The sequence below is a fragment of the Corvus moneduloides genome, chromosome 19 (genome assembly GCF_009650955.1).
Source record: "Corvus moneduloides isolate bCorMon1 chromosome 19, bCorMon1.pri, whole genome shotgun sequence".
Classification (NCBI taxonomy): domain Eukaryota; kingdom Metazoa; phylum Chordata; class Aves; order Passeriformes; family Corvidae; genus Corvus; species Corvus moneduloides.
The window spans coordinates 8,294,837-8,319,641 of record NC_045494.1 but is presented as its reverse complement, the minus strand read 5'-3'; the positions used below and the strand labels follow the sequence as shown (position 1 = coordinate 8,319,641).

At 52.3% G+C, this 24,805-nt stretch overlaps 1 protein-coding gene across 2 annotated transcripts in view; it reads right to left on the bottom strand.

The window, feature by feature from the left end:
• The window catches only part of MGAT5B (alpha-1,6-mannosylglycoprotein 6-beta-N-acetylglucosaminyltransferase B), a 68,458-nt gene that overhangs the window by 16,962 nt on the left and 26,691 nt on the right, over positions 1-24,805 (bottom strand). For both annotated transcript variants that reach the window (XM_032129064.1, XM_032129065.1), the window contains exons 3-8: positions 24,451-24,595; positions 13,099-13,211; positions 12,017-12,090; positions 10,381-10,551; positions 9,427-9,591; positions 8,639-8,808 (exon numbers count right to left, since the gene is read on the bottom strand). In XM_032129064.1, the coding sequence (XP_031984955.1) occupies positions 8,639-8,808; positions 9,427-9,591; positions 10,381-10,551; positions 12,017-12,090; positions 13,099-13,211; positions 24,451-24,595 (838 nt within the window). The remainder of the gene's footprint in view (positions 1-8,638; positions 8,809-9,426; positions 9,592-10,380; positions 10,552-12,016; positions 12,091-13,098; positions 13,212-24,450; positions 24,596-24,805) is intronic.

Genomic DNA, 24,805 nt, shown 5'->3' with positions numbered 1-24,805 from the left:
GCTGAGCCTAAAGCTTGCTGTTCCCAGCTCCATATCCCTCCCAGCACACCCTGGAATGTTTCTCTTATTCCAGTCCTGACCCACCATATCCCAGAGCACTCTCAGCTTCTCCTTGACTCTGCTGGCACTGTCTGTCGCTGCATGTTGGGCACATTTCATTCATATTTTTCACTTTCAGTCCCGCTTATGAAATAATCCCATAAAACGGGGGCAGCAGGGCCCTGGGTCTCACTCAGGGGGTTTCCAGTCAGTTCCTTACAAACAGCCACACTCAGCCCCTCTTCCCTCCTCCCGTGGATAAAATGTGTTATGAAAATCCAGATAAACTCGACTGACTGCAATCTCTTTATCAAGACCATCAGTTACCTCGCTGCCAGGGTGAGATGTGATTAATCCAGCAAGATACCGGGCTGGCAAACCTGTGGTGTGTCTCCTTCCATTTCCAGTTACCTCTGTGAACTGATGAATCCCTCTCTCCAAAGCTGTTCCACCAAGTGTACCACTGATGTCAGCCTGACAGCCCATCTGCTCGTCTGGACCATGTTTCCTCCTCAGAAAAAAAACCCTGTGACACCTTCCAGCTTCAGCAGGTTTCTCAAAAATCCATGTTGCTTGTACTTGTGATTTCCCAGAGCCAATTCGCTCACAGGCTGATTCACTCCTCAGTTTTAATGCTCTTGCATTTTGTTTTTCCTCCTAAAGATGACAATTCCTCATCCTCATAACTCCACTCACACCCAAAAACCAACAGCATCCTCATGGAAAACCAAACTGCTGAGCTGATTTGGTCCACCCAGGCTGTCTCACTCCCACCATGCAGTTGTCCCATTTTGTTCTCAGTCCTTCCAACAGGGCTGAGGAATTCCTGTTTTATTTCACAAGTCTGAGCTCAGACTCTGTGAAATCTCACCCTTAGTTCCTGCCTGCCAGGACGTCTGTCTTTGTTTTCTTCTGGGCTCTTCACTTACTCTGAGCCCCTGTTTGGAGATGGGAATTTATCCCAGCTGTGCCTGTAGGTATTTTCTTTTCTTTAAGGAATAGAAGTTCTGGTCAGGTTTTGCACTCCCAGGCTTTGAATGTTTCCCTCTCTGTGACCTCTCTTACTGGTTCTCTTAATTTCACTGCATTTTCCCTTCTTGAGAGTCCCCTTTCCAGCCCTACCTGGGGTTTATCTGTTGCTCAGCTGAAGCTTGAATGGACCCACATCCCCAGGGCCCATCCCCTGAGGAGCACTTCTGTGAGGTCCTCACCCCTTGCCGAGCCCTTCAGCATTTCCTCTATCAATCCCATGGCTGTTTCCAGAGGAAATCAATGCCTTTCCCATCCAGGGACACAATTATCAGAAGTATTTGCTCTCCAGTCTCTCACAGACATCAGAAGGGGCCACACAAAGCCAGAAATTTGTTGGATGTAAGATACGATAAAGGGCTCTTGGTCTGCTCCTGGCCACAGCTCCCTCTTCTTCTGAACCTGACCAGCTGGAAGATGCCCCTGCTCATTGCAGGGGTTTGGACCAGAAGACCTTTAAAAGGTCCCTCTGAACTCAGACTTTTCTATGATTCTGACGTGATCCCAAGTCCTTGAATGCTGAGCACCAAGGTCCTTCTTCCAGCCCCATCCCAACCTGACACCGGGGAAGGGTCACCCCAAACTCCTGACCATGACAGGGACTCCACAAAATGTGTAAATGTGGAACAACCTCGCTGGCCAAAGCCAGGAAAAGCAGAGAATTTCAATTTTAGACGAAGGGCTGCTTTTGCAGCTGCTTCATTGCTCTTGTCACAAGGAATCTCAGCATCAGCTCAGGGCAGCCTGGCCGGGGATGCCGCAGGGGGAACAAGTTGCAGTTTTGTCACTTTTATGCACAATTTTACACGACAGGACTGATTGAGAAGATGGCAGGAATAGAAAGGCTCTCACCTCCCACAGCCACCTCGGTACAATAAACAGGGCACCAAGGAGACTCAACCTCCTGGAAGGCTGAAGGGGAATTTTTAAACCAGGATTTTGTAGAGGTGGAATCTCTAAACATCACATTCACTCACACAGTGCTGCTTTTTCCTCAGACACCAGCCAAACAGTGATTTACACCAACCTGCACTGTGGTGGAACCAACCCATAAACCTTGTATTTAACTAAAAATCCCCAAACCATTACACTGTGCTTGCAGCACACGCCGTCCTCTAGCTGGTACGTGTCACACAAGCCACTGCACTACAAAGTAATCTGTAATTTAAGGAAGCCCTAACCAAGCTTGACGAGGGGCTGCAGGAGGCAGCAATTAGTGTAACTCACACTGAAGCCTCCAAAAACCTTCTCACCAAGTGGAGAGAGCAGGTCTGAGTCTCCCAGCTCCCGTCAGCACCGCAATCTGCCACACATCCCCTCTCCAGGTGCTCAGGACTTGCCACATCCATTTATACTCCCTGTGCCATGGCTGCATGGCTGGAATAGCTCTGAGAGCAGGAGCAGTGGCTTTGAGCAGAACATCTCTTCATTTACCCCCCTTATCCTCCCTAAACACTTTATAACCACTGATTTTATTATTCCACTCATGCAAATCCAGCCTGCACCTCTTGGATGGGGGGTTGGGGGGGGGAATTTTTTTTTTTATTCCTCCTTATTTAAACATTCTTTATTCAGGCTTTCATCATTTGCCAGTTAAGTCAACTAATTTTCTACTAAACCCAATTTCACTCATGGTTGGAGTGCAATTTCCCTGATTTTTCCTCATGCCATGTACTATTAATGGCGCTTGAAATTACGCAAATAAAATTGATGAGCGCAAACGCCGCCTTCGCCGCCAGCACAGCCCAAGGATCTGCTGTGGAATCACCCCCTCCCAGCTCCTGGGGGAACCTCCCAGACCAGAGCAGCCACCGGTGGTGACCAGCTCAGCACCTCTGGCTGGTGATCCAGGGGCTCACTCCATCCCACATCCCGGATCAGAGCATCGCCTGAGCCCTCGCTCCTCTCTGGGAGGGAGCAGCCGAAGCGGCTCCAATCCAAGTGGATGCCGAGCTCGCCTCTCCGCCAGCTGCCTCCACCAGCTGTGCCTACTCCAGAATAAATCTCCAGCAGCTTCTTGTCCTGCTATTTTCCTCTTAGAGGTACTTTAATCAGCCAGGGGACCGTCCCCTCCCCGGGCGTGGTGCAGGCGCTCTGGAGTCAGATGACTGCGGGGTTATCTTTACATCCCATTGACCTATTTACAAATTAACCCAGTGTTTCTCTCCACGTTATCACTCCTGGTGCTGAGAAGCCCGGCACTAAATGGATCCCGTGGGCATCTCCTGGAAGCTTGGGCCAATATTCTGTATTATATTTAATTGCATCTTCTCTGCCCGCATCTGCTGCCATCAGCAAGGCTGAGAACAGAGCAGAGCTCCTGTCCTCGCTACTCCCTCACCCTCTCCAAGTCTGCAAGAGCCCAGCAGGCACAGGGATGTTGTTATCCAGGGATGAAAGGTGCCAGAGCCAGCTCCCAGGGGTCTGTGACAACCCCATCACAATCAACAAGTGCAAATCTAAGCCCAGGACATGAACATCCTACTGCCTGCCCTCTGCTCCCAGCTCTTCCCCCTGCTGGAACGAACACTCACTAGAAATGAGGATTTCCAAGCAATTTCAGCATGATTTTTAAGCCACCTGCAATGGTTTCACTTTCACAAGGTGCGCCTGGCCCACCATTGATCTTGTATGACACAGCCCTACTCATCCAGGGGGGAAGTTCAGCAATCCATTTATTTATTTCCAAGACCCAGAGGTGCACAGGAGGGTGCCAGAACAAACAATTCTTTCTGGTCACAGATTCAGCAAATAGTGAAGAAACTTCCCAGGAAAGGAGAAATAAATACTTGGATTCCTTCAGGGAGCAGCAGAAACTGAGCACTCACATGGGACAGAAGGGCTGTTCTCCTGCTGCCCCAGCTGCTCCAGCAGCTCCAAAAAAGGGAAGAAATTCTTCCCTGTGAGGGTGGTGAGACCCTGGCAGAGGCTGCCCAGAGAAGCTGTGGCTGCCCCATCCCTGGGAGTGTCCAAGGCCAGGTTGGACTCGAGTACCGGGAGCACCCGATGTTCATTAAAGGCTGAAGGTTCCTCCTCACCAGTGCAGAGCTGACCAGTCCCACAGCCTTTCCATGCAGCTCCATCAGGATCACACAGAACCGGCCACTTCTGGCTGTTTCCACAAGCAGTTCCTGTCTCTCCCACACAACAGCAGGACTGGTTTTGCCAGCTGGCGAGGGGAGTGAAGCCAGAGCCTGGGCATGGCACAGGTTTTCATGTGAACAGATGCAAGACGGAAAGATGGCTTTTATCTGCCAGGAGATAATTAGAAATGTGCTTTCTGGACATTGTGTTTCCATCTGAACAGCCCTTTTTGCAGCCTGAGCACACCTCGGTGAGTGTGGAAAGGGCAGGGAAATTGCAGCTCTCGCTGCACTCCCAGGCACTGAGAGGAGAGTGGGGGCAGTGGGAGCAGAGCCTCGTCCCACCACAGCTCCGAGGTTCCGCCCCAGCACAGGGAGGGTGGCTCAGCACCCAAACCTCACGCTGGCCACAGCAGGGAAAGGGCTGCCAGCATGGGATCCAGGCACGTGCTTCAAATCCAGCGCTTTGCCAGCACTGGAATTAAGAGTCCAGAACTTGACACAGGAGCAATTAAGCTCCGGGAACGCTTTGAAAGCCCTGACCCCATGAGGCATCAAATCCCATTTTCTTCGACTTTCTGTCCTGCTTTATGAGCAGTTAATTTCGAGGGGACAATTGCAAAAATCACCTTTCAGTGTCCCCAAGATTGATGGTGCCCAGCAACTCACAGCTCTGCGGCCCCTTCTCCCCCAGTCTCTCCCTCAGCCCCAGAAAAGCAGCTGGACCTGCCAACATGGCCACTCCCATGGCTTAAGGATGAGGGTAGGAGCTGGATCTTCCAGGAGTGCCCATTGTGCTGCTTCTCCTGGGGAAAAAGGCTGAGAGGATCCTTCCTGCCTCACCCCAGGGCACAGATGCTCCAGAGGAAAAGCCTGGGTTTATTAAAGCTTTTTTTGCCGGCACAGCCATTGCTCCAAAGTGCTGCTTGTAATTTTCCAGCATCTACTCATGAGCTGCCTCATTAACAACCCAGCTCAGAGCTTTCAGGCACTTCCCACTCCTCCCCTAGCAAGCAAGCAACAACACCAACTCTGGCCTGGATTCTCACCTCCCTGAAAGCACTTTTGGCCTACCAACACAGCACAAGGGGTCTTCAGCAAGAATCAAGTGTTGGCGTTCAGATTTGGGATGTTTCTTCCCTCCCCGCTTCAAGACAAGGCTCAAAAAGCTGCTGGCTGCCCACCCAGCACAAATCTCGGAGAGAAAACAGCTCCTGGCTCCCTGCTCCAGCTCGGCAGTTTGTTTTCTTTCTGGGAAGATGCACATAGAAACACGGAATGGTTTGGGTTGGAAGGGAGCTGATAACCCTGTGTTTCACCCCTTGCCTCTCCAGAGGCACCAGAAGCAGCTCACAAATTCACTGGGAGTTCAAAGGAGAACAAACACCTGCACTTAGTTCAACTACAGGAGAAAAAATAGCCCCTGGTAAGACTCGGCAGTGGAACTCACAGATCTTTGAAGTCTATAGTGGGTAAAAGATAACCCAAATAAACTGGCCCTGGAAAACCAGGGCTGAGCTCCACGGCTGTGATCTTAGACCTCACAGGGACATTTGGGCAGGGCTGAGCTGAGCCAGGGGTGAAGCCTGCAGATTCCCAGAGCTCCTAATCTTTGTTCCAGATTAGCACTGGTCCCTAAACCAGAGGAAGAACCATTTGACACCCCTGCCCCTCACTGCTGGGCAGGGAGGGCTGCCCAGCACACACGGTCACACTCCCAACCTGTTGTCACCGCCAGCTCTCCATCACCAGCTTTTTTGACCAGGGTGTCACTTCTCCTCCTTCATTTTCCTGATCCTCAACACTCCAGACCCAATCCAGACCACCTCCAAGCACTGCTGCATTGCAATCAATACAGATGCTAATCATGAACAGCTCTCAGATAACCACTGGCTGAAGTGTATGCAGACAAATCTTCCAGTGATCCCTTGCCAGTGATCAATATGCACAGAAAAATCAGCTCAGAAATGTGAAGAGACAAAAAAAACAAACCAGGACAGAGGTTAATCTGTGCTGAATAATTTATGCGCTCCAGCGAAGGCCTTGCTGGACAGGAGCAGCTACAACTCCCAGCCATGAAAGGAGCAGGGGTTGCCAAAGAAAAACACACAAGGATGGATTCAACGTTTCACACTGCTGGAGCAAAATATCCCCAAACCCACCCCCCACTGGTGCCTGTCCTGCTGCAAGGTCAGCAAGAAACGCCCAGGATGGGAGAGGACAAATTCAGGCCCAGTCTAGAGAGAGGCAAAGCTTTGCTACTTCAGGAGGGTGCAGGGGGCAGGAGGGATAAGGAATCAGAGTGCCTGGGCTGCCCCTTCCCCAGTGACACAGATTCAGCTTTGCTGCATCCCTGCAGCCCAGCTCCAGCCCTTTGTGCATCCCTGGCTCTCTGAACTCCTGCCCAAAGGTGGCTACACATAAAACCCCCTCCAGGCTTTAAGGAAGAGCCCGAGATCAAATATTAGCACAACTGAGGACTAATTACACATGTTCTGCTAAGCCTCCCACTTGCTCGTGGTGAGGCAAAAGCTTTTCCCAGCACTCCTTAGAGCCTCCAGCCCAGCAGCAGGGATGCTGCTGAGAGATCTGCAGGACTGCTGGCACCACTCGGTCCTCCCCTGGGGCAGAACCTCTGCCCCCCTTGGGACACCCACATGAACCCATCTCTTGATGGGCTGCAGGAGGGTGCCAGTGGTGACCCTCCCAGCGCTGGGCTTGGTCTCCAAAGGGACAGAGGCGACACGGCTCCAGCCCCAGGTCCTGCCTCTGCTCGCCCCAGCCCATCAATATGAAAGTGAGCTCTCAATGTGGTGTCCAGCATTTAAAAGGATTCCAAAGCCAGGCAGAGGACACATGCTCGGGGAGGTGGGGATGGTTTCTGGGACACAGAGAAGGGCAAGATGTGCAGCCCCAGCCCGGCTCGCTCGCTTCCCATCTCAGCTATGAGGGGGAAGAGAAGAGCTGCCGTTCCCAGGCATCCCAAGGGCCACATCCAAATCCACGTCAGAAGAGGTGTTCTCATCACTGCAAGTGGGGTGTAAGCTCCCAGGCTTCTGGGAAAGGGGGAATCCTACAGGGAGCAGGGCAGCTGTCACCTGAGTCACTCGCAGAGAGAAACGGGTGCAGCAAAACCACCCCTTGAGACTCCGACAGCTCCTTCCCCTCCCTAAACCACCACCACGAGGTTCGTCATTGAAAAACACAAACAAGAGCCACACAACAACAACAACAACACAACCCTGCCAGCCATTAATTCCTTTCATCCTTCGGTACACGGGTATTATTTAGCGCGTCATTCCCGCCTCTTTGAGAGGATGCTGCCTCTTGCATTAGGACCAGGATGATTTTTTTGAGCTAATTAGTTAGGAGCTAATTCTGTTCATTAATTCTGAATGCTGCAGGGGCTGGGCTGGAGGTTTTTTGTTGTTTTTCTCCAGGATTGTTGGGTTTTTTCACTCCCTTTTCAGCATGGCTCATTATGTGGCCGATGCTGGTTTAGCATCTCCCAAAGCCTGCCCAGTCCCCAAGGCAGCTTCAGGCGCTTCTTGATTTATAACCCATCTAATTTGCAATTTCCCTGGTACTTGCCCTCCACTCGGGATGTCTCAAAGGAGGTGAGCAAAGCTTATGAGGTGACAGAAGGCAGCAGTGTCAGCCCAGTAATAACAGAACTGCATCAGCAGAGAGGAACAGGGCACACTGTTAGCTTCTCCCTCTTACTCTTCCCATCTAATATTGGTCCCTCTTGGACACTCTCACCCTGTGTTGCCCCATATCCCATGGCAGAGAGAGCCCATCCCTCTGTGGGAAGTGCCTCCAGCAGCAGCAAATCCCCCCACAGGTCCGCAAGTCGCTCCCAGCACCTCTTGAGGAAGGACAACTTGGGGGCCACCACCCCCTGCAAGAGATGCAGGTTCCACTTTGGCAGCCCCTCAGCTGCTTGCCTTGTGGTGGAGGAGGGAGGAAGAGAAAGAGGAAGAGGAAGAGGAAGAGGAAGAGGAAGAGGAAGAGGAAGAGGAAGAGGAAGGAGGCAGGCACAGTTTCTGCTCAAACAACACCAGCAAAGCCCCAGGGGTAGGGTGCAGCCATGCAGAGTGGGAAGAGCCAGCGACCTGCAGGACACCTGCATCCTGCAGCCATGTGGCCACCAGCCCAGCAGAGAGCATCCCTGGGCAATGGGGTGGGAAAGGGAGCTTTCCTGTGGCCAGCTCCAGGCAGGTGACAGGGGACAGGTGATGCATCTGCTCAGATCCAGCGCCGGGGCCACAGGGCGCATGTCCACATCAGCCCCATGCAAAGCATCACTTTTCCCCAGTCCTTCCCACTGTCCTGGGACGTAGAAGGGATGAGATCTCTCCTAGGCATGATGCTCGTGGTACAGTACAGCACCAGCACTGTCTGAGACGCAGGTGGGCAAAGAGCCACCCCCAGCCTTTTCAGACCTCGTGCCTTCACCCAAGACCTCGATGCAACCCAGCACCCACCTCTGCAGCTCCTTCAGGGAGACCGTGACCCTCAGGCTGTGTCCCAGCACGAAGAGGGCAGCCAGGATGTCAGCCCACTGCACCATCTCACCCAGGGGGCCTCCCTTCAGCACCCGTGGGCTGAAAACGTCCCCCGACTCCTCCGTCAGGAAGCCAATATGGATCAAGATCTGCAGGGACAAGCAGAGGGGTCAGCACTAGGGAAAGGGACAATTTGGGTTTTCCAGCCCAGAATGACTTATGGTCCGTGATTCCCTCCAGCTCCTTTGCAGGCTGTAATTATTCATGGAGCTCAGTCGGGTGTGCAGACAAAAGATCTATGTCCAGTTAGCACAGAGCCAGTGGTCAGAGCTTGGCAGCTCCCTTTGACTGCCACTCTGTGTCCCAGGCTCGTGTTCTCCATGTCCATCCCAGTCTGAACCACAGACTAGAGCTGGATTTCCCAGCACACAGGGGCCAAAGGAGAAGGCACCACAGAAATACCAACAGGAGGGCCAGGAACCTCAGCTTATCCTCAGAGGAGACCTGTCAGACTCCAATGGCAGCTGGACACCATCTCCACCCACCAGCACCCGTCTCCAAAATCCACCCCCATTGTTCAGCAACACCAGTCCTGCCACATCCCAAATGCCTGTGGACTCATATCCATGGACAACAGACCGCCCCTGCAGACCCATGTGCTTCCATAAATGAATTTTCCTCCCGGCTCGCTCCCATCCCAGCTGTCCCCACTCCCCGTGTCCCCAAGGGCTCATCTCCCCCGTGTGTTCCCTGAGAACCCCCCGTACGTGTTTCTGGTCCCTGTGCCGCCCCGCCAGCTTCTGCTCGAGGCGCCGCGCCGCCCGCAGCCACTGCTGGGCCAGGTGCCGGATCCTCTTCTTCATGAAGCTCAGGGACTCCTTGCCCGTGCCGATGAGCTCCAGCAGGCGAGCCAGGTCCCTCCGGAAAGCTGCCTAGGGAAGGAGCACGCTCTGCACAGTGAGTGTAGGGAAAGCGGGCGCCAGAGGCACCCCTGGGCTGCCCCGCAGCCTGGGCGAGGTTTGTCCATCTCAGCAGAGGTGCTCTGAGCCCTTCGCGCTCCCCCGGAGCCGTCACAGCTCCTCCACTTCGTGCCCCAAATCCCAGAGGCCCCACTGCACCCAGAGCATCTCATGAGAACCCGGATTCCTCAGCAGAGGAAAGGCACGGACATGCTGGAGTGGGTCCAGAGGAGGCCACAAAAATGATCAGAGGGTGAAGCATCTCTGCTGTGGAGACAGGCTGAGGGAGCTGGGGGTGTTCAGCCTGGACAAGAGAAGGCTCCAGAGAGATCTTCTTGCAGGCTTTCAATACTTACAGGGGCTTATAAAAAGACAGGCCCAGACTTTTTAGCAGGGCCTGTTGCAACAGGACAAGGAGTGACGCCTTAAACTAAAAGAGAGTTGATACAGACAGGATATAAAGAAGAAACTTTTCATGGTGAGGGTGATAAAACACTGGCACAAGTTGCAAAGAGACGTGGTGGATGCTCCATCCCTTGAAACATTCAAGGCCAGGTTGGGCAGGGCTTGGAACACCCTGTTCTACTGGAAGGCGTCCCTGCCCATAAAGATCCCTTCCAACCCCAACCATCCTGTGGTTCCATGAAAACCAGAGAGGCATCACGGCCCTGCTGACACTGGATGTTTATTTCTGGCAGCCTTGATGCCGATGCCTTTCCCCAAGCCCCTGGCCCAGCAGAAGCCAGGCTGGGCCCACCTTACCTGTGCCCGGGGCGGCACCGGCGGCGAGGGCACTGCCACCGTCCGGTTTCGCCAGGGCAGGGGCGGGCAGAACCACTCGACCTCGCTGAGGTAGATGAGGAAGGAGCACTCGGTGCCGTCCACTCCAAAAAACGCATAGCAGGGGTCAGAGGTCCAGCGGGCCCTCATCCACTGCAAGGGGCAAAGAAACACGTGGGGCTCATGGGGGAGACGTGACCGCCCTCCCAGCTGTCCCTGCTATGGAAAATCTCTGTTCTCCACCCCCTTTCTCTGTCTGGGAGATAAAAATGAAGTGCAGAGGGTGAAGAAAGGGCTGCAAACCCAGCCCCAGTGCCACGGGGCTGATGTTCACCCACTCTGCCTCCCACTCAGTGCCTCCAGGGGATGTGGGGCAGAGGAAGAGCCAGGAGGGTTTGCTGGGGGCTCCCTGAGTTTCTGGCACTGGTTCCAGCCTTCCCTGGGGGCACAGCCATAAATCCCCAGGAAATGATGCACCACAGGGATTTCTTCTGGCTGGCTTTGCTGGGGAGCTGCTGATCTCATCGCCCCTGGAGCAGCAGGGCAGGGAGACAGATTTGCCAGCAGTCCCCAGGGATGATTTCACATGGAGGAGAATAACCAGGGACCAGAGCAACGATTTATCATCCCCCACTAGGGCTCTTGCCAGCCTCTTCCTAATTCAACTACAAAAACAAATCTGCTCAGGGACAGGTTGCTGTGCCCAATCTGTAAAGCACAGCCATCACCAGGAGGGGAGATGGGATTACAGCCTTCCACAATTGCATTACATCCTGAATTTACTCAAATCGTGGAAGGAAAGGGTAGCTAACACCCATGGAAGAGAAAAATCCAGCCCCTCCATATCATTTTCTTACACCCTTCAACATCTGTTCAGGGAGACTCGGCCCTGCAGAAGCCTGAGCTTGAAGCAGGTTGGGAAGAGGAGGGAAAAGGGTGATGCTTTTAATTAGCTGATGTAAATAAGCTCTCTGACAAAGCCATCATGCTCTGGGCCAAGTGCCAGGCAGCATTCCAGTGTAAAGAGCAGGCTGGGTCAGGCAGGACATCCGATTTGAGATGGAGGTCCTGGCCACCTGAACGAGGTGCTGCTCTGGGCAGTGCTGGGCTTATTCCCCGGGCACCAGGGAATGTTCGACATGACAGAGCTTCCTCCTCACTGTGCTTCTGGCATTAAACACACAAACTGCAGGCAGGGTGGTCTCACAGCTGATTCTGTGGCTTCAATGCTTTGTACCACTCCAGCTAAAGGTACATTGGGGGTGGGTATTACTGGGGAAAGAGTCCCGTTTCTGTAGCACAGGCTGCCAGAGAAGGTTGGACATCTCCCTCGTGTTTTCTCCTCACAGTACAGTCCTGCTTTGCTTTCCACACCTTTGGCTCTGCTCCTCCTCCTTCAAGGGGCTGCACCTTTCCAATATTAACATTTTATTTTGGAAAACATCCCCTGACCCCATTGCCCTTCCCAGTTTAACCCCCAGGGTCACTGCTCAGGGCCGTTCCCTTCCCTTCCCTTCCCTTCCCTTCCCTTCCCTTCCCTTCCCTTCCCTTCCCTTCCCTTCCCAGCAGCTTCCATCCCAGGTGGAGACCCTCTCCCAGACAGGGAACCCCAACTCACCTCCACCTTCCCTGCACAGTCGGGGTACTTGGGGTCCCTGGGCACCTCACACTGATCCCTCCTGCCTTCCATCACTGCAGAGAGACAATTTGGGCATGGAGAGAGCTGGGACATGACAGTGGAGCATCTAGAAATGCTGGGATGGGATGGGATGGGATGGGATGGGATGGGATGGGATGGGATGGGATGGGATGGGGCTGGCAGCCCCCAAGCATGTTCACTGGTGCCACAGCTGGGCTGGCAGACAGCCCCATCCCACTGGATAGAGCAGGACATCAAGACATGAAGCATCTTCAGCATCCTTCCCAAATCAGGGAGGAAACAGAGGAAGCCACCCTGCTTCAATGCCAGGAATGTTCCCCTTCCCTGAATCTCAGCAGGTCGGTTTCCAGCACTTCCCTGTGCCCTCTGCCTGGTCCAGACCCCAAGTCCCACCTATCCCCACTCCTGTCAGCAGGCTGCAGGATCTAGGGAAATACTTGACAGCCTTTATGCTGTAAACTTGCAAGAAAAACTGTCCTGCTGAGCTGCTGGAAGAAGACTCAGCCCCCAAAGTGAGTTCCAGAATAAGCCACAAAGTGGCTAAAAAGGCAACAGGATCTTTTCTCCCTCTGTGATTGGGTCAATAAAAGCCACCACCCCTCCTCTAAGCCCTCCTTTGCCCATGACTGAAAAGCATGAGGTGCAAGAGGCAATGGAAGGATCTTCTGCCTAAACCCCAAGGACCACGCAGCCATGTGGAGAAACATCTGGAGAGCCCAGCGGCACTCCCAGCAGTGCCACAGTGGGATGGGAATGCCTCTCCTGGTGCTGAATCCCAGCCCCTGTGCATTTGGATCCAAACCACCAAATTTTTCTACCCAGGTGCTTCTGCTGGCACTGCTCCTCACCTTTAATTTTGCATTTAATTCCCTGGCATCCATTCCTGACAGCCATTCAGATTTGTTACCACTCGTCCCCCTGGCAGGCACAAGTTTTCCAAGGAAGCCAGCCTCAGACCAGCAATCCATTCCCAGCATTTTTACCAAATTTTTCATGGTTGGATGTGTGTTTGGAGCATGGGGACCCCCAAGGACACTCACCTTTCCCATTCAGGAGGCTGTTCCGGAGAATCTGATCCACTTTTATTGCAATGTCCGACACGTTCTGAGCTATGGCCTGGATCCTCTCCATCAACCCAGCTGCTGGCTGGAACCTGGGAAAGAAACCAAATTAACCCTGAGAACTTGGTGTCTCCCAGTGGTGACACTCAGAGGTGCTCCGAGCGAAATCCATGCCCTTGGAAGCTGCCAGCAGGTTGAACTTAGCTCCAGGATGAAACATGGGAGCACCTGGTGCAGCATTTAACAGGCAAAGAAGCCGCTGCCTTCCAGGAGGTTTGATTGAAAACCTATTTAAATCAGTATTTATACCTCTTCTGCCATTTTCTGCAGTGTGCTGATAAACACGGATCCACCTGTGCATTTTATGCAGGGAAATATTAAATAGTCTGGCAAAAAAAAAAAGTTTTTTCTTATTTCAGACGTGCTGTGTTCGAAAATCCTCTGCTGTGATTATTGGCCTTGAGGTGCACATAGGAAGCTGTGCTGGGGAGAAAAAACAAAGGAGAAAAAGAATAAAAATACAGGAAAAAGAAGGTAAACCCAAGGAGGGAGGGGGGAGCTTGTGGGCTTGGAGCAGAGTGATGAAAAGCACACAGGACACGTGGATGTCCTGAGCCAGCCCATCCACCGAAGATGGGGATCAGCTTCTCCTCCCGAGTAACAAGTGATAGGACAAGACAAAACAGCTTCAAGTTGCACCTGAGGAGGTTTAGATTGGATATCAGGAAAAAATTCTTCACTGAAAGCGAGGCCAGGCATTGGAACAGCATGCCCAGGGAAGCGGCGGAATCACCATCTCTGGAAGTATCCCAAAAACATGCAGATGTGGTTCTTAGGGACATGGTTTAGTGATGGGCTTGGCAGTGCTGGGTTAATGGTTGGACTCCATGATATCAGAGGTGTTTTCCAACCTCAGTGATTCTGAGATTCAGCTGAGTGGATTTCCAGGACCCCAACAAGGAGCAGCAGTGAGGGCTGTGCAGGGACAGGGAGCTGGGGCAGCATCGAGAGCACGGCAGGAGCCGGGGCTGAGCTGGGGATTGCAGCCCCAGCAAAGCCCACAGGCACCTTCCCACCAAGGCTTGAGGTCAGATCCCACCAGCTTGGGTAGCTGCATGTGCTTGCATGGAATCAAACCTGGAATCAACACTGTCCTGGGTGAACAGCCCCATTAACCTCAGCCAAGGAACACGTTGTGTGCACGGGGAAACAGAGCCCTGTAAAGAGGCCGGGTGTCCATTAAAACCTGGTGTCACCTGGAAAAGGGCAAAGACAACTCCATCCATCAGCAGTGGTGCCCTGCCAGGCTTGACAAGGAGCAAGCCCTCCCCCTCCAACACCTCTGCTGCCACTTCCACCACAAACAGCCACCACATCTGGATGAGTTATCCCAGTAAATAACTTCCCCTTCTGCAGCGTTCGGGTCGTAAGTTTTCCCTCCCGCTGCCGCCGAGGTCGTTAGGATACAAGGGAATGTCACACGCAGTGAGCAAAACCAAAAGGGCTACCTTGAATGCTCGTGGCACAAAAAATACGTGCTGATGTCAGGTCCTTCGTGGTGAAGTTTTATGTTTGTTCTCCAGCAGATCAGTGAACCCGAAGGCTGGGATTTAAAGTACCTCTGTCCTCAAGGCTAAAAAAATCCTGGTTTTATGAACCGACACTGCTTCAGTTGTTGATTTAAAGTCCATTTGCCAGCAGCGAGCAGCCCACATTTTTCCTTCTGGCATGGTTTACAACCATCAATATTCAGGCTGCAAATCTCCACAGGGAGCCACTGATCTTGGGCTTTTAAGAAATAATAATTAAATGCAGAGGACACCGTTGCCCCCGAGTCACTTCCAACCTTTGCAGAGAATAAACCCCAGGTATCCTGCTGTAACTGCTGCAGCAGGGAGGCTGCTCGTGAGGCCCTGGGAAAACATGGGCACAAAAATAACCTGAGATAAGCTCAGCTTGTCAGCATGGTTCTGAGTAGATAAAATTGTCCTGGTCTGAAAGCTTGAAAACCCCCATTTCTGCAACCCTTTTTCCACCAGCAAGCAGCCATCAGACCCTACAGGTGATGAAGAGGCACTCAGTAAATACGTGGGTGGGCAATTTAGGAGGAAACATCACATGGATGCAGTGAATTTAGACCCAGTGAGCCCAAACTCCTGTTTTCAACAGCAAAAGGATGTGGGCTTGATGAAGATGCTCCCCAGGTTTCTCCATCACTCATGGCAAGGAGAGAGGATGACCACAGCCATTGCTCTCACTCTTCAGAGCACTTAGATTACCCCACAGTCTGGCTTCTGCCTCTTCCCAGAAGCTATCCCAATCCTCACTCGCTCCCAAACACCCAAGGAACTGGGTGAGCCTCAAAAATCAGCAGAAACCTCAGGCCCCACCTTCTCACTGATGACCTCCAGACCTCAGCTCAGCCAGAGCTGAGCACTGGGCAGCCACGAAAACACTCTAACAAAAACCAGGATCGTTATCCTAAATAAATGGCTTTCTTCCAGCTCAGCCTGAGTCCTGCCAGGCGGCCACAGTGCTGGTGGCAGAGCTGGCCCAGGCTCTGTGCCAGCTTGCCCAGCTCTTGTGAAGCTACAACTGCTCCCCAAACAAAGAGATTTCACCTCAAAGCCCTTAGATAGAAAATGTATTTCTGAGCATCACACTCCAGTCCTCCAAACAAGCCATGAGCATCACAAGGCTTTCCCCAAAACCCAGAGGATTACCGGACAGTGACACTAAAAATGCCCACTGTGACTCTTGGAACATATGAAAGGAGAGGGAGAAAGGTGGAAAAGCCCCTTCAAAACACAGAACCAGGCTCAGACCTCCCATGCTCCTCACCCTTGCACACCCTTGTGACTCTGAGCAAGGGATTTGATGCCTGAGGGGAAGAGCCACGCTCCCAAGCTGAGAGCACTGACAGGTCCCAGTGTTTGTATCTGCTGGGTAACAAGGCCATCACTGGAGCAGCAAACTTCATGTAAGGCATTAAGGGGGTGACAAGCAGGTTAAACATAAGTTACATCAGCTATCAGCACAGCGATTTGTCACCCAGGAAGGAGACAGGAAAATAAGGCATTTAAAGGAAAATCTCCAATGGGTAAAGGTTCTGTGTGCCTCGTAGGAGTTCGATGCCTTGTTCCCACTGACTGGAGACACCAGCCAGGACAAGGTAAGAGGTTTATTCTGCTCAAAGATAGCTCAGCAGAGCAGGAATATCCCACCAGATGCTTGTATCCAAGCCAGGATGCCAGCACAGCCCCTGTCAGCCCAGCGGGAAAAAAATCTCCTTTCTTCCAGCACCACCACTAGCCAGGGAGCAGCTTTTTGCCTTTTCCCTTCTTGCTTTTTAAATTTTTCCATAGCGACACTCTAAATGCCACCAAAATGTGCTGGCACTGCGCCAGCTATTGAAACTGCACTAAATTGCCACGGCTTTTCTAGAACAATTTTTTCCCTGGGACCTTAAAACCGTTTACTACAGCAAATACAGTACTTTTACTCCTGACCATCAATATTGATTTCGTCTTTATTATTTTCAGATTTATATTTCCCCGTGTTGATTAAGATTCAGATCACACCGTGCCTTATAATGCTCTGTATACAGTATTCATCTCCTTTCAAAAACTGCTATTAAGATGTATCTTTCCCCACTGACAGATCATTTGCCATAGAATATAGCCGGAGGGTGGGTTTTCTGTCACTTTTTTATGCATTAATTTGGTTCCCTTCACTTTGCTCTTGTCCCCAACTCGGCAGCACCAGCTCGGATTCAGCCTGTTTATCCCTTTACAAGCCACTGTATTTTTATTGCCTTTTATACAAGTGGCATTATGAAAAGATGAATCTCTTTCTCTTTGCATGTTGTCTTCATAATACAAGCCCTAAACATATTTGCTTGCTCATCCGGTATTTCTTGCTATTAACTGGTGAAAGCCATAGCTTTGGGAAGACCAATACAGATGGAGAAAAGCAGATGTTCTGAAGATAATACCTCAACAAATTCAGCATTTGCACAGAGCAGTTTACCAAAGGATTTCCACTCGCTCACTCCAGTCTGTGCTGCCATTTGCCTCTTTAAATATTTTTTAAGTTTTTGCTTAAAAACCCAAAGCAGAGCAGAAAGCAGCAGGGAGGATGCCCAAGGCTGGTGCTCCTTCCCTGCTCTGGGGACACAAATCACATCCAGCCCCACAACAGCCTCAGTCTCCAGGACAAGGAGCTGAAATCCCACAGGCAGCACTGACAGCCAAGGGAAAAGGATCTTTCCTGTCCTCCTGGTTCCTGCTACAGCTTGAGAGGTGTTGCCCATTAAAACAGCTGGGATATCTCCAGGAGAAATCAGCCCCAAGGGCTTCTCCAGCAGGTCACCCTGAGGGCTCAGGCTGCTCTTCCCATCCATCCATCTGTCCCTTCATCCCCAGCCCCTCCAATGGAAAGCGCTCAGAGCCACCCAACTCTGTGAAGTCATGAACTCGGTGGCTGGAAAGCTGTGGGGTCCCAGGGATGTGAGGAAAATCCCTCCTCCAAGTGCTGGATAACTAAATAAAGTCATTTAAATATCCAAGAAGATGGAGAAATTAAAAGCTTTGCTCCACTAATGTAAGAGAACACAAGTAAAACTCATCAATGCTGGAGATAAAACATTTTTGGGAGATCCATGCGCTTGTGTGAATCTCCACATCCTCTCTGAGCTGGCTTGTATCTGAAAATCCAGGAGCCAGGGCTGCCCATGTGGGAGAGGGCAGGACACAGACACAGGGGGGTTACTGGGTGGCTGGTACTCACCCTAAAATTTATGTCACAGTCCCCTGACATCGATGACCCCAAAACAGGAGGTGTAGCATGAGAGGCAGCAGTGGCCGGGGCAGGTGCCGTGCTCAGGAGGCTCAGCAGTGCAGTTTATATTTATTGGCCTTGTAATCCTGGATTTAATCCTCATTGCTCCAGTGCTGTTCCCTGAGCTTGGATGAGCTGCCTTGCCTTGGATTGAGCTGCTGGCCCAAGATGTGGGGGGGCAGCACACCTGGTGCTGTGATGAGCTCCATGTCCTGCTCCACTTGGGAAAGGCTCCGACCCCCAGCGAGCAGAGCAAAAGCCCAAAGTTCTGGTTATGATCAGCTTGGTAGAAATTTAGAGCAGCATTAGAGGGGAAAAAAGTGCAAGGACTGAGGCACAGGGCTCGCTGCTTTGCTCCCCCATGGCGAGGGCTCTGCCAGGTGACTCAGATGCTCGGTGCCTTTCCTGACATCAAACAAGGAAAGGGATGTGGCACCTGGCTTTGCACATGTGAGAAGGCCCATACCACTGAGAAATGGGTTTATTCTTCACAGGCAGCTCCTGCCAGTCAACTGGATGAAAAATTACAATTACATACAAATATTTTTTACCATTTCAGAGGATAGCGTTTGCTCCCAGTGCAATTTCTGGGGTCTCTGTACATCCCAATGCTTTCCACCTCAGGGTGAGACAAACAGCTCTGTCTCCCCTCCACGAACACCTGAGTAAAGACCTGAGTTCACTCTGGCCATGTTTGTGCTCACCGGGAATTCCCCCTGGGAAAACATCCCGGAGAACACGATGGGAGCGTTCCTTGGAAACTCTTTTGAAGCAAATACCAGATGATGCATGGGCAGAGCCCTGATTGAACTGCTCCAACACCAAGTTACATAATAAATCACATAATAAATACAGGAGCATTTAACTCCCTAAAGTACTTCCATTTGTTTTCATTTCAGTTGATTGTGGGTGATATTTCTCACACACAAATTCTTTTCTAAGAGACCCTGAGCTAACCCAAAGCCCACAGCTGCACACCCCAGGAGAGGACACTGACATTTCAGTGAGCTGCCAATAAACTTCACGAAAAAAAGGATGAAAATCAGCTTTCCAACCAAACCCTGTAGCTCACCAGCACAGCCAGCAAAGTGTAACCAACACCATTAATTAAAATATTTTATCAATGCTATAAAGTGCTTTGAGATCCTCCCCAAGCAAAACACAAAGCTGAAGCCACAAGCCCAAAAACCTTCATTTTCCTTCTGAACTGGGCTGAGCCACACGCCCAGGCAGCTGTGGGTTTATTTATGGTAACATGAAGGATCATGAAAAGGAGGGTTATGGGATCACCACTTTGTTGGGGCATAAATCAGATATATTTATCTACAGGCTTGAGTAGTCTGATGCAGGCTGGGAGAAACCACCTTCAGTGAGCTGGGAAAGCATTGCCAGCCTCACAGTCTTGACTGAGAGGGACCTGCCTAAAAGTGAGACCAAACCCACCAGTTTTGATCATAATCCTCGGGGCAAAATAGAGTCCTCACCTCTCATTTCCTTTGCCAGCTGTGGGTTTGCTCGCAGCTGGTCCAAAATCATGGAATTTGAGGGAGGGTTAACAGGATCTGATTTTCCTTGTAGGGTAAAGCAGACCCACAGGCTGGGTAAAAGCAGCCCCACATCACCAGCGCCCCAGCACTGCCCCTGTACAGCCCCCCAAGGCAAAACCAATCACGGCACAAAAACATCAGTGACTGCACTTGGCCTCCAGGTGCTCCTTCACCAAGAAGCCTCATTTGCCAGCCCTGTGATAAAGCAGTTCCCAGTGTGTCGATGCTTTGGCGTGGAAATAAAATAAAAAATAAAATCAAATCAATAAAATCAATAAAAAATAAATCAAGCTAAACAAAATCAACAGAAAGCAAAGCCTATCGCAGAACTAGGTTCAGCAAATTGAGCGGGAGGTGCTGGGGGAGGTACAAGCCTGGGAGCAGGAGGGGAGGGTGTGACTGACCTGGGCATACCTTGGCACCTGTCCTAGCACCACGCTGGTAGTGCCCAGCACCATTTGGCTGTGAGGCTCTTCCACGAGGCCACATGCCCTCTGGAAATGTGGGATACATGGATGGACCCCTGCTCACCTTCTAACAGTACACAGCCACCTCCCTGCTCTGCCTTAGAGAGAAAAGCAATTTATCTCAGCTGCCCAGGTGTGAATTCCCCTGGCATTTATGTCCTCTCCTGACTTCAGTGGGAACCCCAGACCCACAGGGACTCCCTGTGCTGTCCTCATCCCCTCCAAGTAACACTGAAATCATCCAGGGCCAGGCTGGAGACACCCTCAGGAGCTGGCAAGAAACAACTCAGCACCTCTGCCAGGATGGAACAGGCTGTGGGACCTGTGAGGAAGGCGAGTGCTGGGGAGGAAGGCTCCTGTCTCCTGATGCACCCCTGCTCCTTCAGCCAAGCTCAGCTCAGCAGAACCAACACCCAGCAAAGCCAGGCTGGATCACAGGCTGGGTCTTACCTTCCCTGGGCTGCCCTGAACAGCTTTCACACCCTGCAGCTCCCCCTCCCCTTTCTGCAGCCCCCACTGAGCCCCTCAGTTTGCCGAGGAGATGGGGAGGCAACACACAGAGGGGTCCAAGACTGCTCCAGGCTCACCTGGGTAGCAGGAGACCACAGCATCTGGCAGGGATTTCGCTACAGCCAGCTCACCAGTGGCAACAATTCAGGAATTAATAGAGCCAGGCTGGCAGGATGCAGGAACATCATCCATTTAGTGTCATATTGCGAGACTTTTAATTACTGGGGGAATATGGAGTCATGTAATGATTACAAGAACAAATACTTAAAGTGTGTGGAAATTAACTGAGCCTTGGCAGTAATTAAGCTTGAAGATTAATCAGTCGTTAGCAAATAGCACCCTTTGCAGGCTAACCACCGTGTGGAGGAGAGGGATGACCAGGGATGCCAGAGCTGCAGACCCCAGCCTTCCCCTTTGCCGTGTCGCTGTGGGATGAGGTGGGCAGGGGCAGCCCAGCTCCTGGAAAAGGGATTCTCCAATCCCCAGCACTGCTGGGTTATGGTGCTGGCTTGGGTCAGCCACTTCAGACCCCCTCCTCCCCTCTCTCCCTAGCACTTCCCAGCCAGAGATCAACTCTTCCCCTGCAAACTAATATTTCCCTTGCCCAGTAAACAGCTCTCCAGGAGGCTTCCATAAGTACTCCTAATTTCCTTCCCCTCTGATGATTTACGAGGGTTGCATTCAATTAACAGCCGTATTGATTTTGCTGCAGCTGACTGGCAGGCTGCTCGCCCTCGTTAGGGAATCCATCCTTCCCTTCCCAGCACGGGCAGGGTGCAGGCAGGATGCAGGCAGCAGGGAGCCCAGGCAGGGCTGGAGAAGGGATCCAGCAACACCTGGGGCTCACCGGTGCAGCCTGTGTCCTTATCCCAGCATGACGTCCCACAAAACCTTCGGGCAGCTCTTCTAAGGGGAAGAAAATTGGACATTTGGGACATTTGGGTTTTCCAAGAGTTTTATCTAAAGCATTGCAAGAGGCTGCTGGGCTACAAATGGAGGCACCTGTGGAGTATTCAATCAGACAACCCCTGTGGAGCAAGAAAGATTTTGGAGCGAGGTTCATCTTGGAAAGCTTGGGAGGCTTTCCAAGGCAGGCCAGTAATTCCCCCCTGTATATTCAGACTTCTCCTTGCACTTTCCAAGGGGTAAAGCTACCCCAACCCTCTGCTCGAGCGGTACAGTGCTCACAGGTTATCTCATAAAGCCCAGCAAAGCCTTCACCTCCTTCCTCTCAGCTGGGGCTCTGCAAAACCCAGCCTTGCTGATTCCATTGAGATCCAGCCTTCAGCAGGAGAGCACTTTGTGAAAACAAGAATTAATCCACTTTTAGGCAACTGGAACTGCAAAGTCCATGCTGGCGGCTGTGCTGAGCGGGAAGGAGACGAAGGCAGCAGCCGTGCCAAGCAGGGACGCTTTGAAGACTAAAATCCCTTTGAAATTAGCACCCTTTAATTGTATTATCTTTCCCTGACAGCCTCAAGTCGGTCACTGGTGATCAAAGAGGCAGAGACAGGGAGGGAAGGAGAAAAACCCTTGGTGGAATCCCAGGATCCTAACGAGGAACAGCACTCCGTGGGGCTGATCCGGGTCCAGGAGATATTGCTGGGTCCTGGAGCAGTTGGGGGTGCCCAATCCCACCTCAGCACAGGGGTCCCCAGGACTGCAGCTGGTTACCTTCAAAGTGACAGGGACCTCAGCACCCACACTCCGCAGGGTCTCAGCCCAGCTGCGTTGGGATTCCCCCGGGATGCTCTGCTCAGCTCCAGACAGCACCCAAAGCTGCGGGGTCAGCACAGAGCCAGGCTCTGCTCAGAGCAGGGTGGCTCTGTACCCTTCCAGCTGCCTCATGCACCCCTCAGAGGGCCGGGACAAGCCAAGAAAGGGCACCCTGGATGAGGGAGCACACGTGGCAGCAGACACAGGGCCACTCAAACCTGCTGAGACCCAGAACAGCTGTAACGCTTCCAACACATCCCCTCTGGCCACAGACCTCAGCCAGACCCAGGGCTGGAAGGAAGGGAGCACTCGGGGAATGCTCCCCAAGTGTTGGCAAGGGCTGCCAGTGCTTCGTTAGGGACTGTCACAGCAAAATGCCACCCTCAAGAAACTCCCCCATGGTGGCTGCTTCACCTGGATATGCTCTGCCCCACGACCAGAAACGGATCTTCAGTGGCCAGGTGAGAGCAAGGAGAGGAGACAGATGGGTTTGGAGGCAGAATCAAGTGAAGAGAATTGATTTTCCTTTAGGGGTGATTTATAAGGAGCAAAAGGTGATAAACTAGTTGCCCCTGACTTTCTGCTTCTGAACATTAAGATGTCTGTAATCTCAACCACTCAGGCCCATCTGAGCACACACACAAAACCCAAGGCTGTTTTGATGTGGGTGCATCAGCTCCCATCCTCTCTGGTCTCTCCAAGAGATGGCCCCAAAGTCATCACTCACACAGCAGATCTGGAACACCAAATCCCCGTCTGCAGCCATTGCTGCCAGCCCACAGAAACACTTTAAAGTTTATCTCTTGGCTGCTAGTGTAGAGAAACTACCATCACCTGCAATTACTGGTTCTTTTAACACAAGACTGGCCAAGAAAGTCATTAAATGTGAGCAAGCACCTTCCAGTGGCCAGCTGTAATAGTCCTGTCCACTCCTCTCTGGGATTATTGGTAGTCTCATTCGCTTGGGTACCAGCCAGCTTCGGAACGACAAAATCCCCAGCACCTGCCATTGCTGAGGCAAATTATATTTTCTCAGTACTGGAAATGATGCTACATAAAAGGCAGGACCACGCATTCCACGGCTGCCTGTGCAGCTCTAACTCAGGTGTGCAGGTACCGTGGCAGAGCTCAGCCTTTAATTACAGGCTCGCTTACTCTGTTTTCCATTATAGGCGCAAAAGAGGCTCGATGGAAAGCGAGGGAGAGGGATGGAAATGCTGGTGGGAACAGAGAAAAGCACAGCGATGGCAGGAGGCGGAGGTGGGAATGCTGTGTGGGAGCCAGCAGGATGCACCACAGCTCCTGTGCTGTCAGCACGGAACAGGGCAGGGGTGACCCCTGCACGTCACATCCCTGCCATCCACCTCTCATGTGTCACCCGAGGCTCCACCTGAGCAAAATCCACATTGGCATCTTTTCCCCATTGCCAGGTTAGTCCCTAGTGCTGCCCCTTTGCTTTTCCATCTCTGCCCCCCCAGCACCGGTTACCGTTTGTGCAGGTCTTGGCCTGACACTCAAATTAGTGCCAATGAATGTTTAAAGGCTCCCAGAGCACAGGGAAGTGTCTCTTTAGTGAATCAGGTGGGAAGGTCTGATGGCATCTCTCATGCTGCCAGCTGAGATGTACATCACGGGGAGCCAGGGCATCATTTTAAGCCCTTCTGCACATTTAAGCCTTGCTCTACTCCAAGGCTAAGCACATCAGCCCTGGATTCCAAACAACCACCAGCTCCACTGCTACCCAAGGAGTACAGGCACAAAGCCTGTCCTGAGCTCAGGGAGCACATCCCACACACCAGGTGCTGCTCCAGGCCTCGGCAAGTCCCACCTCCGGCTGCACCACAACACAGCACTGCAGGCACTCCCACACCTCCACACTCGCAGCTGGGACTGCTGCTGCAGGAAATCATGAAATACCCCAAGCTGGAAGGGACCCATAAGAATCACTGAGTCCAAATCCTGGCCCTGCACAGAGCAGCCCCAAAAATCACACAGTGTGCCTGAGAGCGCAGTGCAAACGCTTCTTGAACTCTGACAAGTTTGGGGCTGTGACCACTACTGCTAAAAATCACAGTCAGTTCAGAAATCCCAAAAGAAAAGGTTCCAGAAATGGCAAATGAGACTAAACAAGATCTCCCCAAGCCCCATGTCCCATTGGGCCCCACCACCCCCACAGAGCAGCTCAGCACCTTGGGCTGTTCTGCTCCTGCAAAGCCCCCACGCCCAGCGCTGCTCCACGGGGTCTGACTGACCTGTCCAGAGGGAATCGTGCTTCATCCCCTCTGTGGAACTCAGTGCTGTTCTCCAGCCTGGCCAGGATGTCCATCCTCTTCATCAGCATCTCCAGCATGTCGCTCATCCTGCGCAGCACCCCTCGGGACTCCAGCGCGCCCATCACTGCGGCACAGAGAGCAGGTGAGACCCGGCCACGGCTGGCACTGACAGACCCCACCCATGGAACCCCCTGCCCACGGCCCCAGCCCCACATCTGCCCAGTGGTCCTGTGCTCCCCAGCCCCACGGGTGGGCTCGGTGGGGTATGGGCCATCTCAGTGCCCTGCTGTCCCCAATGTCCCCGCCCCGGCTCTGCCATCGTCCTGCCTGAGCA